Here is a 13,845-nt window from a genome sequence, read left to right as displayed (position 1 = left end):
AATAGAAAGAGTTAACCCGTTCATACTTAGGCCTTCTAACTCTGTGCCCTGACATATAAAGCAAGGTCTCTGCCCAGTTGGGGTGGTGGCATTAAAAGGTTATGAGAAGGAAAAGGTCGTGACATAGTCCTATAGCCTGTGGGGCGGCATGCAAATTGTAACCAATCCAGTCCAGTCAGTCCGTGGCAGGAAGCCCTTCTCTCCGGGGCCAGCACCGCCGGGTGCAGCAGGAGGGTTCGGGGCAGGGGCCCGGTGCCGCACGAGCCCGCTTTCAGTTCCCATCTCAGAATTTGCGGCCCTCGAACTGCCACTGCTTCTTGTTTAAGGAAGGGCTTGCCCTTTCAGCGATGGTTCGTCACTCAGTCCTAGTCCCAAGTTTGCCATGGTTTTCGGATGCCTCTCCCAGCTCAGCTGTACCTTTGGCAACTGACAAGCTCCCCCCAGAAACTGGTGGGGTGGAAACCGATGTGGGTCACGGTGGCTTTGGCTCCAGATGGAACGAAGTCGCGGTGATCTTGTTGTTTGTGGGAGTTGCACATTCCCCACTCTGCCTCTTTCCCTGCCTTGATGCGCATCCATTTGCCCCTTAAAAATGTTGGGAGCAAAGACCCCAGCTTGTCGTCCACTGTGATGTCGCTTGACCTTCATTTCTCAGATTCTGGAATGCACCAGAGAGCATGCATTTATTTAAAATAAAAGGGCAACTGCAGGCCCTCCAGCCTCAGAGGGAGAAAGAGAGATGCAGTTCAGTATGGAAACACGCAGCCATGCGCAAAAGCAAAAGACATGCAGTGATCAGACTGGCTGTTTGGTCTTTGTTTTTTGCGTTTTCAGGGACAAGCACAGCGAGGCTTGCCTTCCTATACAAACCTGTGGAAAACTTGGTCTCTGCCACCCCACACACCATAGCTGTGGGTGCGCCTCGGCAGAACAGAGGTTCCCGAGTACAGATCCAAGGCTTGTGCTGTACAGGTTTAGCAAAACCTTCTGGTGTATACTACAGCCAATCCACAGAAGAGCTTTTCAGCATCTTTCTCTGGCTCCCAGTTACGGTATAAGCAGGAGTGCAGTGGGGTGTCATGTTCCATTTATTTTCAACTAAAATAGTTGTTCTTAAAACAGTTTCCTGTACTGAATACTGATCATCAGAAGATAAGCTACAATCAAGCCAAGCAGTGCTGGTGGGAGAAAGCTCTCTATACACCGCTCTTTCCTGCATCGCAGTATGAAGGTAGCAGCATCTTTAATTTCATACAGGATTGTGCATTTTACAGTTGAGCCAAAACACAAGAGGAATGTAGCTGAGAGTGTACCAAGGGGTCTTTACGTAGGAGGGCAGTGTCATCGAGAATGTCTTCCCACTCGGCTCTTGCGTAGCATAGGAAGGTCCTCCAGGCAGAAGATAAGCTTACGGAGTTGTTACATGCATTCCGCGGTAAACCACTACAAGGCAAATGATCATCCCCGTTTAATTTTGGCTGCCACGCAGCGTGTAAGCGACATCGTCATGGCTCCCCGGTAGCAAACAGAGGAAACGCATGCCGACAGAAGTGGAGTCCAGAGGGGCTTCCGAGCAGCAAGAGGGAAATGGCACGTGCAGAATCTGGAGGGCAGGCTGTGTTTCCCAAGCATTGGCTCCTGTGGCCAGCTGTGAAGTCCAGTCCCACCAGGACCGCACGGTTATCAACACAAATACCACCTGCACTTCATCAGCGCAAGTGCAGCCGTGCTCTGGGGGCAGTCTGCCTCTAACGAGATGCTGCAGATGTGCCATAGCCTGGCAGTGTTCACCCCTGACACAGGGGAAAGGGCATTTCAAGGGGTGGAAGAGTACGCACAGGTCGTCTTGCATCCGTTTTAGTGTAACACCTTCATTAGACCAGCTCAGAGGTACCGGGAATTCGCAGGCTTTCAAGTTATCCGGGTCTATTCAGGCAAAAAGTTATAAAAAGTAGGTTAGGGTGAGGGAAATCTGAGAGGAGAAAAGACTGGCATTCTGTTGAAGTCACGATGTTTTAACGTAATGCAGGCTTTAGGTAAGTTGATGGCATGTGAAATTTCTGTGTTTCTTTTAGTCAGTGATTTATTTCACAGCTTTTGACCGTTCATTTTCACTACTCTTTTTTTTTTTTTTACAGATGTGCATGAATACATGCACTCTCTGCCCTATTTCAACACATTGTTTCTGGTATAAACATTAATAGTTGAGGGATGGCTGTTTTGGTTAATGCGATGCCTAGATTAATTTTCTCTGAGACTTTTACATCAAAAAAGAAGGAAGAATGAATAAACTTTTTCTGTAGCATGAATTTATGGGTACCTAATGTTGAATGAACAAGTTCAGTTTGTAAAACTCTCAGCGCTTTAACAAAGGATCAGCCTTTAACACTGAACGAAAAATGCAACCCATCTTGCAAAGAGGTTTTTTCCATTTAAAAAGAGAGTCTTTATTGTAGGAAACATGTCAAAGAAAACAACTAATTTAAAGCATTTTAACCCTAACTTCAGCCAGATAAACAAAACTCTTTCAGGAACGACCTATGAATATTAATATGCTCTCATGTCAATACAAGAGCGCTCGCTGTCGCTCGCTCGCTCGCTCGCTCGCGCTCTCTCTCTCTCTCTCTCTCTCTCTCTCTCTCTCTCTCTCTCACACACACACACACACACACACACACACACACACAGTGGGAAGGGGAAGAAAAGAAGTCTGGGCATGTCTTAATTACAAATTTATTACATCCATATTGGTGTGAAAATACATTTTGTACATTTTATTAGGCCAACCCAAAAATACACAGACGTTTAAGTTCTGTGGATAACAGAAAAATAAAGTGTTAGGTAAGTAAAGGTAAAGCATTAGAAAAGCAGCTGCAACGAGTAGGAGAGGACGAGAATGTTGCCTGGATGTTGAGGACATACTGTCTTCAGCTGAAATAACAGAGGGCGTGCGGACATCAAGCGGAGCTCCACCTGGCTTGGTGGTCGTTGCAGGTGCTCGCGGGTCGGGCAAGCGGAAGCAGTTTCCCTCGAAGAGCCGCATGGCGAGGCCAGGTCGGTCTCTTCCCTCACCAGGATGCCCTGTGGCTCCCGAGAGACGACAGCTGAGTGGAGTTGAGGCTTCCCTTCACGCCTGTTTCGGATTTCACTCGTTAATTCATTCACGTGGTGTATGCCCAGCATTTGGCCTTCGAGGAATGCAGGGTGGCTTCCATGACCCTCCTCCTCCATTGGCATCAGTATCCCCCAGGCTTGCTGTTGAGCCCTAATTAAATAGTGTGAACGATGCACTGGCGAGCGTCATCCTGCACAGGTAACGCCCGGCTTGGCAAGCTTCAGTTCCTCTCCGTGGTCTCCTTGCGTCACAGGTATGGACTTAGTGCCTGTGCAGAGGCTCCTGCCAGGAAGCTGCTGTAGCTAAGCATTCGTGTGGTTGGCAGCTCCTCTTCCTGTTCCCAGGAAGTCTGGACCCAGGGGAGGAAAAAACCCCCTGAACCAGCACTTTTGCAGAGAAGCACAGCGCATTTTTTAAAGGAAATGGCCTGCCAGAAGAGCAGAATAAGAACTCCGCGCCGCTTAGGGAACAACCCTTTGAACGTCTGCCCTGAAGAAAGAACGGTGGTGTCTGGAGGAGGCGCTGGAGTAACTTCAGCCTGCTTTCTCCCTGGTCACTGTACAGGATTCAGAAGGATGGCTTGGTTAGTGTCCCGGCTGGCCAGAAGCTCCAAGCACACCCACAACAAGGTGGTGGCATGCGGCAACACGCTCTAGGCCACACAGAGATCGCCTGCCTGCAGGAAACGCTTGCTGCTCTTCCCAGGGGAATTTGGGGCTTCTGCGGTTCTTCCCTATCGTTTTTCTCTGAGCAAGGATTAAGATGGCTCTGGGGACAAAATTAGGGGAGGGGTGCAGAGGACTGTTCTCAGGAGAGGACGGCGAGCATTATCTGCGTGCGGTTGCTTGACTGCCTCTGTGGATCGAGGGGACCATCCTGGGTCCAGTCCCTTCAGGAACGCCATGGTCCTGTGGGTGCAGGCGGATGTCCACCAGGGCAGGCCTCCAGTGTTGTGCCTGTTAAGCAACATGAACTGCTCAAGAAGGGAAGATTGTGACAGAACTCCCGTTCCTGGCAGGAATTTTGAATGGAGGGGCCACCCAGGTCCTCTTTTTTTTTTTTTTTAATCACCTTGTTTGTGTAGTTGTCTGTAACAGAAGTTTTCTGGGCAACTCATAAGTCAACAGTAAAATCTAGTATAAAGCAAAAATGTTAAAAACGAGTAGGCACGTCTGTATGCGCAGCCAAACGAGTGACTCTTGCGGCATCTTGAGGGCTAACCAGTTCTCTCTGGTTTGTGGACACTGCACCCTGCCGGATGAAGGACTGATTCAGAGTAGGGGATTCCCAGCAGCCCCAGGCTGAGCCGTGGTCAAAAATGTCAGGAAAGGGCTGTTGAAGGGTGTGTGGAGATGGCGCTGGCAAGGCATCGAGGGGGCTGTGCCCCAAAATGCAAGACTCAGGCATTGTTGGTGGATCTCCAGAATGAAGATGGCCCTGATTCCGTACTGCGAAGGAAGCCAGCGATGCAAAAGGCGAGCGCTGGAAGACTGGGCCTTCTGCAAACCTGGTGGTGTGAGTGGGGACCTGACGCCCCAGGAAAACCTCTGCACCTGTGAGCGGAGAAGCAGCTGGCGCAACAGTATCACTCACCTTGCCTAGATGCCGGCACGACAGCGTCCATCTGCGCGAGGGGGGCAGGAGTTGAAGATGCTGGAGCAGAGGGGACGAACGTGCATCGCCCCATCGGGGGGCACCCCTGCCCTCTTCCCCAGGGGAACCTATGTTGCCTATGAGGAAGGTTCAGACGTGCGCTGTTTGGAGTCGGTCTGTTTTGGGGGGCTCCCTCCCTCTCCACGTCCACATGAAAGGATGAGAACTTAGCCAAAGGGGATTTGATGCTTGCAGCCGAGGTGCAAGCATGCAAAGGGTCGAAGGAGAACGCTTGCCTTCTCGGGCTCCTTCCCGGTCCTCTGCCTCTGGACGCCAGACCCAGGTGCGCCCCAGGAATTTGCTCCGCTGCTGCAGCTGGGGACTAGAAGCCAAGTCCACCCAGAGAGGTAATTGAGGGGGGGGATTCGCCTGGGAGGGGGTCCATTTCTTGCCAACACCCCTGCATGCCCAGAGTCCTCACACCCATGGCCAGGGTGCTGCCCCTGATCGCTCTCCGCGCAGACAGAAACGGGGCCCCTGCTGAACCCCACGTCGTCTGTGTTGGGTGTCCCCCACAAGCAAGTCACTGGCCAGGGGTGCTGTTTGCAGAACGAGTGGCCCGGCACCCCCTCTTTATGGAAGCCCAGCAATCTGGCACCAGCCCAATGGAGACAATCTGTTGCTCGTTGCAGGATCAAAGCCAGGGTGCGCTGCAGAAGAGCGGTCGCTGAGGAGAGAGTTCCATGGCAGCTGGCTGAGGTGCCCGGAGGGGTGATGCACCCCTGTGGCAACTCCTCCCCACCCTGGGCCCCCTCCCCATGTTTCTCTCCACAGGCAGCCAGACAGACGTCCAGCCTGGGCCGAAGCACGGAGGCTCCCTGCACAGCCCGCCTGCGCTTTCAGCCACCCCCAGCAAGACGCCGGCTCTTCCCCCGCGGCGTTGCTCCGTTGGCCTCTGCGTGGGCCTCCGAAGGCTGCATGCCGGACGGGGGCAGCTGGGCTCCCCCAGGGAGGTTGTATTGGGGGCTTCCAAAGGCACGGGATGCATGAGGATGTCTGGAATGTCACACTTCCCGCCCGTGATGCTGTCCAGAGTCACAACCGCGATCCCTCAATAAAAGTGTGTCTGTTCCGCTTGTCTTTCTGTGGTTGCCTGAAGGGGGGGCCCTTCTTCACTCCCGTGGTCTTCCTGGGGCAGGTCGTGGCTGGGGTGACCCGCCAACACTGAGGGGCTGCGTCCCCCATGGCCTCGACACTGGGCACCCCCGCTGGAGTTCAGGAGGCGGTCCTAGCCCTCGGCGCCCTTCCTCCCCTTCCCACCAGGGTCAGGACAGCGAATGTGGGGGAGAAGGAGCTGGAGTGGGCTGGGTCTGCTGAGCAAAGGGACAGCCTCTTGTTGAGCAGGCTGGGTGGCCGCGGATACGCCTGGGAGCCCACGGGAGCCGAGGCTGTCCGTGGGGATGGCTCTGCAGAGGTGCTGCGTAGCACTGGGCGATGTGTCCGTGACCCGGCCCAGCCCCGAGAGGCCACTCGGATCCCATATTGAGCTCCTCTTTGGCCTCAGGTGGGCCTTGGAGGCTCGGGGGCTCATGTCGCCACTGCCCCTCTTTCCCTGTGAGACGGGTGGCCCTGTGGAGCAGCAGCCACGCTTGCTCTCTCCAGGGAGAGAACTGATCCCGGTTCTCCTGCTCACCACAGCTCTGCCGTCCCCCCCGGTGTTTTGGCGCAGCGTGGCCGGGCCTCCCGCGGCAAGCCTTTTTGGAGGGCGGAGGTCACGCAGGTGCTAACAGCAGGCCTGCCGGGTGCAAGTGGGTGAATGCGGCCCTGTCGCCGTGGCCAGTGTGGCCAGCGGTGAGGGTGCTGGAAGGTCAGGTCCGGCCTGGCACCATCCGGCAGCCTTCCCTGCCTGGCCCAGGCCAGACTGTGCCCTGACATGGGCCGCTGCCGCACTGGGGCCGCCGGACGGCCATTCCTCCGTGCTGGTCCCAGCATCCTGCAGTTCGGTCGTGCGTTTTATGCGTGAACAGTGGGCGAGCGTGCAAGGACGGGCTCCTAGGATTGGCTTGCCTTGAGAGTCCACTTTTTCGCCTATTTATTTAATCTGTGTTTCTGTTCCGGCATTTGCCCTCAAAGGAGCCCTGGATAAATAATACAATTAAAAGATAAAAATAAACAAATGGTTTTCTAAATCATCATTGTATCTCCTTGTGTGTGACCAGTTGGATCAACTCTCCTTCCTTCTTGCATTTTTGTTGCTGTTCTGCACACTTTTGACATTAACTGTCCAGAATTTTGCCATTTTAATTTAATTTTCTTTTTTAAAACGTTTGTAATAGCATTCCTGTTTTTTCTTCCCCTTCCCCAACTCTTTGAAATAAATCATTTAAAGAATGCTGTGCAAATGTCAAGAGAGAAAATGGTGTTGGAGAATTCACAGATAGAAAAGAAACGCCACCCAGCGAAGAACATCCTCTAGATTTTAACATGGTAAGTTTTCCTTTTTAATGGTTATGACCGTTAATTCACCCTTGCCAGCATGTCTGGAAGTAAGGTAACATCTAGAATACCAACTTTTCCCTTTTCACACTAAATGTATTTAATTCACAGCCCTGCTATGTAGTATTGCCTGGCCAGGGCAGATAACTCAGAAATGTGATTTCTGCAGAACAAAGCCCACCTTGTTATGATAGCTTACAAGGTGGTGATGAGATTGGCGTCGGGTTGAGGAGACCGCCTTTAATTTGGAAAATTTTTGTAGAGATACCCTCAGATGAATTTCAAAGCCTGGGATCCAAGGTCCTTCCTGTGCACAAATGGCACTTCCAGTTGTAGAGGGAAGGGGCTGCCGATTTTCCACTTTGTCCCTCATGGCACAAGATTGTGTGTGAAAGGGGGACTTTCGAGTGTTCGTGAAGCCGCTTTGGGTGCTGGCCATCCAGACTTGTGAATAGGAGATGCCTTCTGTTTGTGCAGGAAAGCGGGCCAGTGGAGGTTTCCCAGTAATTTTCACCAGATCCCCCGGTTCCAGAGAGAAGGGGCTTCAGAGGGAGACTGGGAAATCAGAGAATCGCAATCCGTTCTGGCAAGCCTCCAGCAAGGACAGACCTGGCTCAGACCCTTTGTTCACAAACTAGGACTAGTGCACGTAACATCTCTGAAAAATTGGCACGAACATTTGTGCATTCTGTTTGCTCTCTCATTCTTTTCGAAAAGCCCCGATTTGCTGTTCTGCCGTAACGTTTTAAAATGCCAACCCGTAGGTTTCCTCTGTGCACGAAGCCAGGTGTACGGATCCTAGAAGGTCTGAAACAAAATCAAATGGTTTTAGGAAGACGCTCTACTCCAGTGACAGTTCTGACAGCACCGCGTCCGAAGGTGGAAATGGGTGGACAGATCCTTGTGAGGAAGAACTTTTCTCTCGAACTCACCTGTGAAAAGCGCAGATTTAAAATAGTTGGTTGAAGAATAGCATGAGATGGGAAACTCTTCCAGAGGGCCTGTAACTCATCGATTAACCGAGTTCTCCCTGCAGTTAATGGATTCAGAAGTGTATTTATCTTTCTCTTCTTGATATTTTATTTTCAATAGTTGGGATCATGGTCCCATTGAAGGCTTTTTTTTTCTGCCCTCCAAACTGTTAGCTCCCTGGCTATTTGGACCTAGAGTAGATTGTGTTGTCAAATCAAGAATGGGTCTGCATGTGATTGTCTTGGTAGTCTCACTGCTCATTTGCATCCCAGCTGCAGTTACTTTTATTTTTAACTGTAGCCCTATCAGTATTACTATCTTACTAGCATTGCAGTGTCTACAGCTATTCAGAGATTTATCTTTTGGCACATTTAGGCTTTTAAGATTTGGGAGATAAATACTTAACACTGTAATCTATCAGTGCCTTTCTGAATGTGAGAGGAAAGCATGCGTGACTTGTCCTATCTTTTAAGATCGTCTAACTCTGGAGTAGGAATTCTTGGGATGCGCTTTAGAGACTTTCAGAAACTGTGTTTTCTATTCTAGGGTCTCACCTCCTAACTCACATGTAACGAACACAGTTGAAACTCTCTGTTACCTTCCTGCTAACTGAAGAAGCTGAGGATTTTTGCAGACGTAGTGGCGGGGAGAACCCGTTTCTCCTCTCCTCTCCTCTTGTTTTCAGGGCTCAGTATTTCATCTTTTTCAGGGCTCAGTGTTGTAAAGTAGAAAATTAAAGACATGTGACATGATAACCCAATCCCAAGCACCCTTACATCAATGGTACATACTTGTAGTTATGGTTAGGGTTGTACCATTAAATCCTGCAAGGAAACAAACGGACAGTAAACTTGGTTACACGCTGGTCAAAATGACCGAAACCATCAGAGAGTCAACGTTCAGCACATCATCATCATCTGCAGAGGGTTAGTTTATCACTCATCATAAATCCAGTGGCTCCTACAATTAGCTACTATTGTGGCTCCGATTTAGTAAAACTTATAGCTAACTCTGTGTCCCGAGAGAATGTTAGGAGTAAGTTGTGTGTTTGTGGGTGGGAGTGGGGAACATGACTTTCCTGTGTGATCGCAGTCGTGATTGTTGCTTTATGTGACCTGCTCTTAAAGTTTATTTTAACATGGTCAATGCATCTGTCAAGTTGTGATGTGCAAGACTATCAACTCCCTGCGCTGCTAATGTATTATGCAAATCATAAGGCCAGGAGGAGCAATATTGGTTTGTACCATTTCATCATTTAAAAATCATCTATACAATAGCAGCATGTTTAAGACATCAGAAAGTACAGAAAGTTTACTCTAGACTTGAAAATGCTAAGCCATTAATTTTGATAGGCAAGAAACTCGTTAACAATTATAGTTCTTTGAAATGGTAAGCTGAACTGGCTTTGAAATTGTACTCTGTGCTAGAGAGCTAAACTGAATATGAGTTTTTTTGCCTTTTCTTAATTGATAGTACACGACTTAAGATCTAGGACATCAACACCTTATAAGGTTGCATGTATCCTTTCTGTTGAAGCTTAGACTCCATTGGCTGGGTTTGTACTTTCCAGGGAAATGTTATTAATAACTGCTTTTAAACTACATTATTTTTAGCATTCATTCAACAAATCTTTACAGTGTTGGGTTTTTTTCCTTATTTGAGATTCTGGATAAGTTTTTATATATTTACTTTCTTCTGGAGCTTCCTTTAAAAATGTTGTATAGCACATGCACTGAGAACATTTGTCTGTCAACATGAAAGCAAAAAGAACGAAACTGATAAATCCCTAGTGATTAACTTAACTAGAGTCATTGCTAGAATAATAAATGACCAAATGGGAATATTTGTGGGGGGAACCCACACCTTTTTAACTCATTTAGATAGAAATCTCAGTGAAAGGGTGGTTTGTTACATTATGATTTAATATTTTAACACCTTTAAAAATGTACATGTTACATGTGTGGGCAATAACAAATAATATTTATTTGTTTTGTAATTGAATGGATAAAATTCTGAAGCTTTCCAGTGAGAAGGTTGATGTGTGAGTTTGTGTTTTTGTTTTTCTGCAAGGATAATTTAAAAGTGGAGATGCTGAATTGCACTGTGGTATGAAGCGCGTCACATACCCATAGCACTGACGTACCCGTTTTTCATTCCTGGGCTGAATTCGTTTCTCCTTTTTCGCTTCAAGTGGTTGTATTGTTCTGATTTCACATACACCAGAGTAACTGAATTTGTTTTTTGTGGAGTTACTTAACACCAAATAAAAAATAAAAGGACAGTTGCATTGTTTGTTTTCAAAATACAGCATCCCACAAATCAAAGGACTACTGATACAAGCCTGGACCTTCTAGTACTCTGAGCGCACATAGCCAGAGACCACACGTCTCCACCTTTGCATGGGTCAACCTTTCACAGGAAGCTAGACTTTGTTTCTTTTAGGCTTGCCACCCTCATATTTTCCTTTTCATTTTTCCCTCTTCCCCACCCCCTTTCTGTTACCCTGCTTTTTGCTTTATTAAGTTCATAGCGCAATTAACAGGAATTGCAAATCATAATAATCAAAGCCCAAAGGAATACATTAAGCGTAACAGTGCTCGAGAGTTTTCATCTGAGAGTTGTGTGTGTGCCAGCTTTTTCAGATCTTAAGTTTAATGTCCCTAATTAGTACAGTAAATATTATAAATCAGCTTAGCGGATGCTTCCTAGTATGTCAACCTTTCTGGGATCTTCATCTAGACTCACATTTTTTCTGATAATTTCTCAGTTGTATAGTATTGCTACAAATTGAAATGGGCAGGTCTGGAACTACCGAGAGGGCCTGAAGATCGCATTGTCTGTCGGTGTTATGGAAGGTGCTCTTTGAGCCCGATTCTGTAGCTAACTGGATCCACCCACTAGTTGTTCCATCTAGGTTGCTAATCAGGATGTCATGAGGCATTTTGTGAAAAGCGTTGCTAAAGTCAAGATATGTCACAACATTCTCCTGTGAAGATTGGTAGAAATTACAATGTAATAGTTTCAAATAGTTCCCTGGAGTCATTCTTCTTAAAATTGAACTCTCTCTGTAGATTTAGGTATGAGCTTTAAATACTTTCCATAGATTGGTCTTAAACCAGTTGGATAAACTGATTTGATTTTAAGGCACAGTAGTCTTCTGAGAACTATCATCATATTCGATTTACCCAAATGCATCATTTTGCCCTTTTTTAATTTAGAAACCACAGTAAGTTACAACGGTAGAAAAGATTTTGCTCCTTGGATTTTCTTCTTGACACCTTTGCAAGTAAGGCAAAGTCCGGCATGCTGGCGTTTCAGTTTCTCCAGCCTCTCATGCAGCAGCTCATTAGCAGCCACCTTGTCCTCAAAGTCCCTCAAGAGCAGTGTGTTTCCAAGTAAGCCACACTTCTGCTGGAGCTTCTGATTGTCCATTCGCAACTTATCCCGAGCTTGTTTGGTCTTGGTTAAGATCTCTCTCTTCTGGGCCACCAGAGCCTCGACGGCCATCAGCTGTACCTTTTGGCCTTGATTCTGCGCTTCCACAAACTGCAGTTTTTCCTTTACTTGAGTCAGGACTTGCACTGTGTTGGTGATTTTTCTACGAAGTTTCAGAAGCTCCTCATTGCGCTCCTCAATCTTCTCATTGTAGGTTTGATTCTCTATCTTCAGCTGCTCAAAGTCTATTAAATGCAAACCTTCTGCTAACTCCTCCTGCGCTTTTAGACTTGCCTCAAGTTTTTGGATCCTGCGTTTCAACTTTATATTTTCTAGACGAGCCTAGAACGATAAAACCAAAGTAAGGCTCTGGATACAATACCAAATCCCTTATCTTACTCAAGCAAAGTAGATTGGAAGCACCCAAGGACTGGTACGCACACTGGGACAGCTCCGCTATGGAGTGTGTGGAACAGCTAGTTACAAATGAAGCTCTTCCAAATAACGTACTACGGGAGGTGATAACAGAAGGCCAGGGAGCCACGTGGAGCTCAATATGATCTCTGCTGACATGGAAACATGGGAAAGGATGTACGGGTGTGAGTGAATTGCTAGCTTTCAGCGCCAGCCATCTATCTGCCCAATTAGCTTATGTCTGTCTCCCTGTACTGATATAGTTCATCTTTCGTACAGCCCAGAGTTTTGGGAATAGGTGGGAATACCCAGCCTGAGGAAATATGCCTGCATCATTGCAAGTCAGCAGGTAAAGATAGTCTGTGGCGGCAGGGAATGGGCTGCATTGGCTTCCGTCCTAGTGAGCAGGAGGCAGCAGAGGCATCCCATTTTATCCTCACAACAAACCTGTGGGTGAGTTAGGCTGAGTAACTAGCCCAAAGTTGCCCCTTGAGCTTCATGGCCAAGTGGGGAGTAAAACCCGGTTCCCCAGGCCAACACTAACCACTGGCTCTCCAAACTAGAAGGGTGCTTGCTGGTGTCTTGCCAGCAACCTTCACTTTTCTTCCACCAGCTTCACCCAGAGCTCCGCTGGACCTTTACGCCTGTTCGTGAATGGGTCCTTTTGACTGCACAGCAAGAGGTTTGTGGTCCTGTTCATAGTGTGGTGGCAGGCCTTTGCTGCTTTGGGCCCAGGCCAAGGTGGCACCACAATCTGTCCCTATGGAACCGCTGGAGGGCCTGGGCCCGGGGCTCAGGGCAGCTCGACCCTCCAGCAGCAGGATGGCTGGGGAACACAGGGACTGGGGAGCAGCCACTGCACCCCAAAATCACGCGCTTCGCCTGAAAACGCAGGCCCACCAGAGGGACAAGCCAGAAGGCAGCCCCAGGGCGTGATGCTTGTGCAGCGCTGGACTGCAGGATGCGCACCTTGCCCGAGCAGCCACTCGTTACTTCCTTTTTGGCTGGGGCCCTGCAAAACCGGCGAGGCCCTTTCCAAAAGGGCACAAGAGGCACCGGGGCCCCCAACCGCGGGGTGCTGCCGCAGCGGCCAGGCCAGGGAGGGTGGCTGTGCCCCGCGGCCGCGGCCCCGCTCACCTGCGTCAGCTCCTCCTCCTTGGCTTGCTCGCGCGCCTGGATCTGCTCCACCGCCTGCACCGCGGCCCGCCGGCCGCCCAGCCGCCGGCCCGTGGTGTACACGGCCACCTCCCGGGCGGCGGCCTGGTACGCGCGCCACTGGCCGCCCACGAGCGCCTGCCTCTCCTGGCCCGCGCGCCGCAGCGCGGCCTCCCGCTCGCGCGCCCCGGCCAGCTCCGCCGCCCGCTGCCCGCGCAGCTCCTCCAGCGCGGCCAGGTAGCGCCCGTAGCGCTGCTCCCGGTCCGAGACGCGCGGCTCCGGCCCCGGCCCCGGCCCGGCGCGGGCGCGCTCCGTGCTCTTGCCCTTGCCCAGCAGCGCGCCCAGCTGGCCCTGCAGCCGCGCGTTGTGCTGCCGCCGCCGGGCGCGCTCGGCCAGCAGCTGCCGGTACTGGTCGGCCAGCTCCGCGCGCTGCCGCTGCTCCTCGGCCAGGCGCTCCAGCCGCCGCGCCTCGGCCTCGGCCTCGGCCTCCTCTTCCGCGTCGGGGCCGAGCGCGGAGCCCAGCGACGAGCGGCTGTAGCTGCGCTGCTCCAGCTCCCACAGGCTGCGGCTGACGCGGCGCTCCGGTCCCGCGCCCGCCGGCGGCTCCGAGGGCGCGCCCGCCGGCGCCTCGGCCAGCAGCCAGGCGGCCGACGGCGCCTCCTGCA

At 50.4% G+C, this 13,845-nt stretch overlaps 2 protein-coding genes across 8 annotated transcripts in view; one reads left to right on the top strand and one right to left on the bottom strand.

Moving 5' to 3' along the window:
* The window catches only part of KIAA0232 (KIAA0232 ortholog), a 34,345-nt gene extending 23,888 nt beyond the window's left edge, over positions 1-10,457 (top strand). For 4 of the 7 annotated variants that reach the window (XM_044442801.1, XM_044442802.1, XM_044442796.1 and 1 more), the window contains 3 exons: positions 1,123-1,231; positions 7,098-7,195; positions 7,969-10,457. In XM_044442801.1, coding sequence (XP_044298736.1) covers positions 1,123-1,231; positions 7,098-7,195; positions 7,969-8,142 — 381 coding nt within the window. In that variant the 3' untranslated portion in view covers positions 8,143-10,457. Of the gene's footprint in view, positions 1-1,122; positions 2,310-7,097; positions 7,196-7,681 lie in introns of those variants that run through there. The other 3 variants (XM_044442798.1, XM_044442799.1, XM_044442800.1) reach the window with 3 other exon arrangements.
* A 39-nt stretch (positions 10,458-10,496) lies between these two features.
* Positions 10,497-13,798, bottom strand: CCDC96 (coiled-coil domain containing 96; the record flags this gene model as incomplete). Its single annotated transcript, XM_044442835.1, has 2 exons — positions 10,497-11,953; positions 13,163-13,798. Coding segments are annotated over 2 exons (1,182 nt in total), but the record flags the coding sequence as incomplete, so codon positions are not given.
* Between the last annotated feature and the right edge of the window lie 47 nt (positions 13,799-13,845).

This window comes from Varanus komodoensis, unplaced genomic scaffold, assembly GCF_004798865.1.
Source record: "Varanus komodoensis strain SLA01 unplaced genomic scaffold, ASM479886v1 scaffold40, whole genome shotgun sequence".
In the NCBI taxonomy this organism is placed as follows: domain Eukaryota; kingdom Metazoa; phylum Chordata; class Lepidosauria; order Squamata; family Varanidae; genus Varanus; species Varanus komodoensis.
This window is presented reverse-complemented; position numbering and strand designations above follow the sequence as displayed.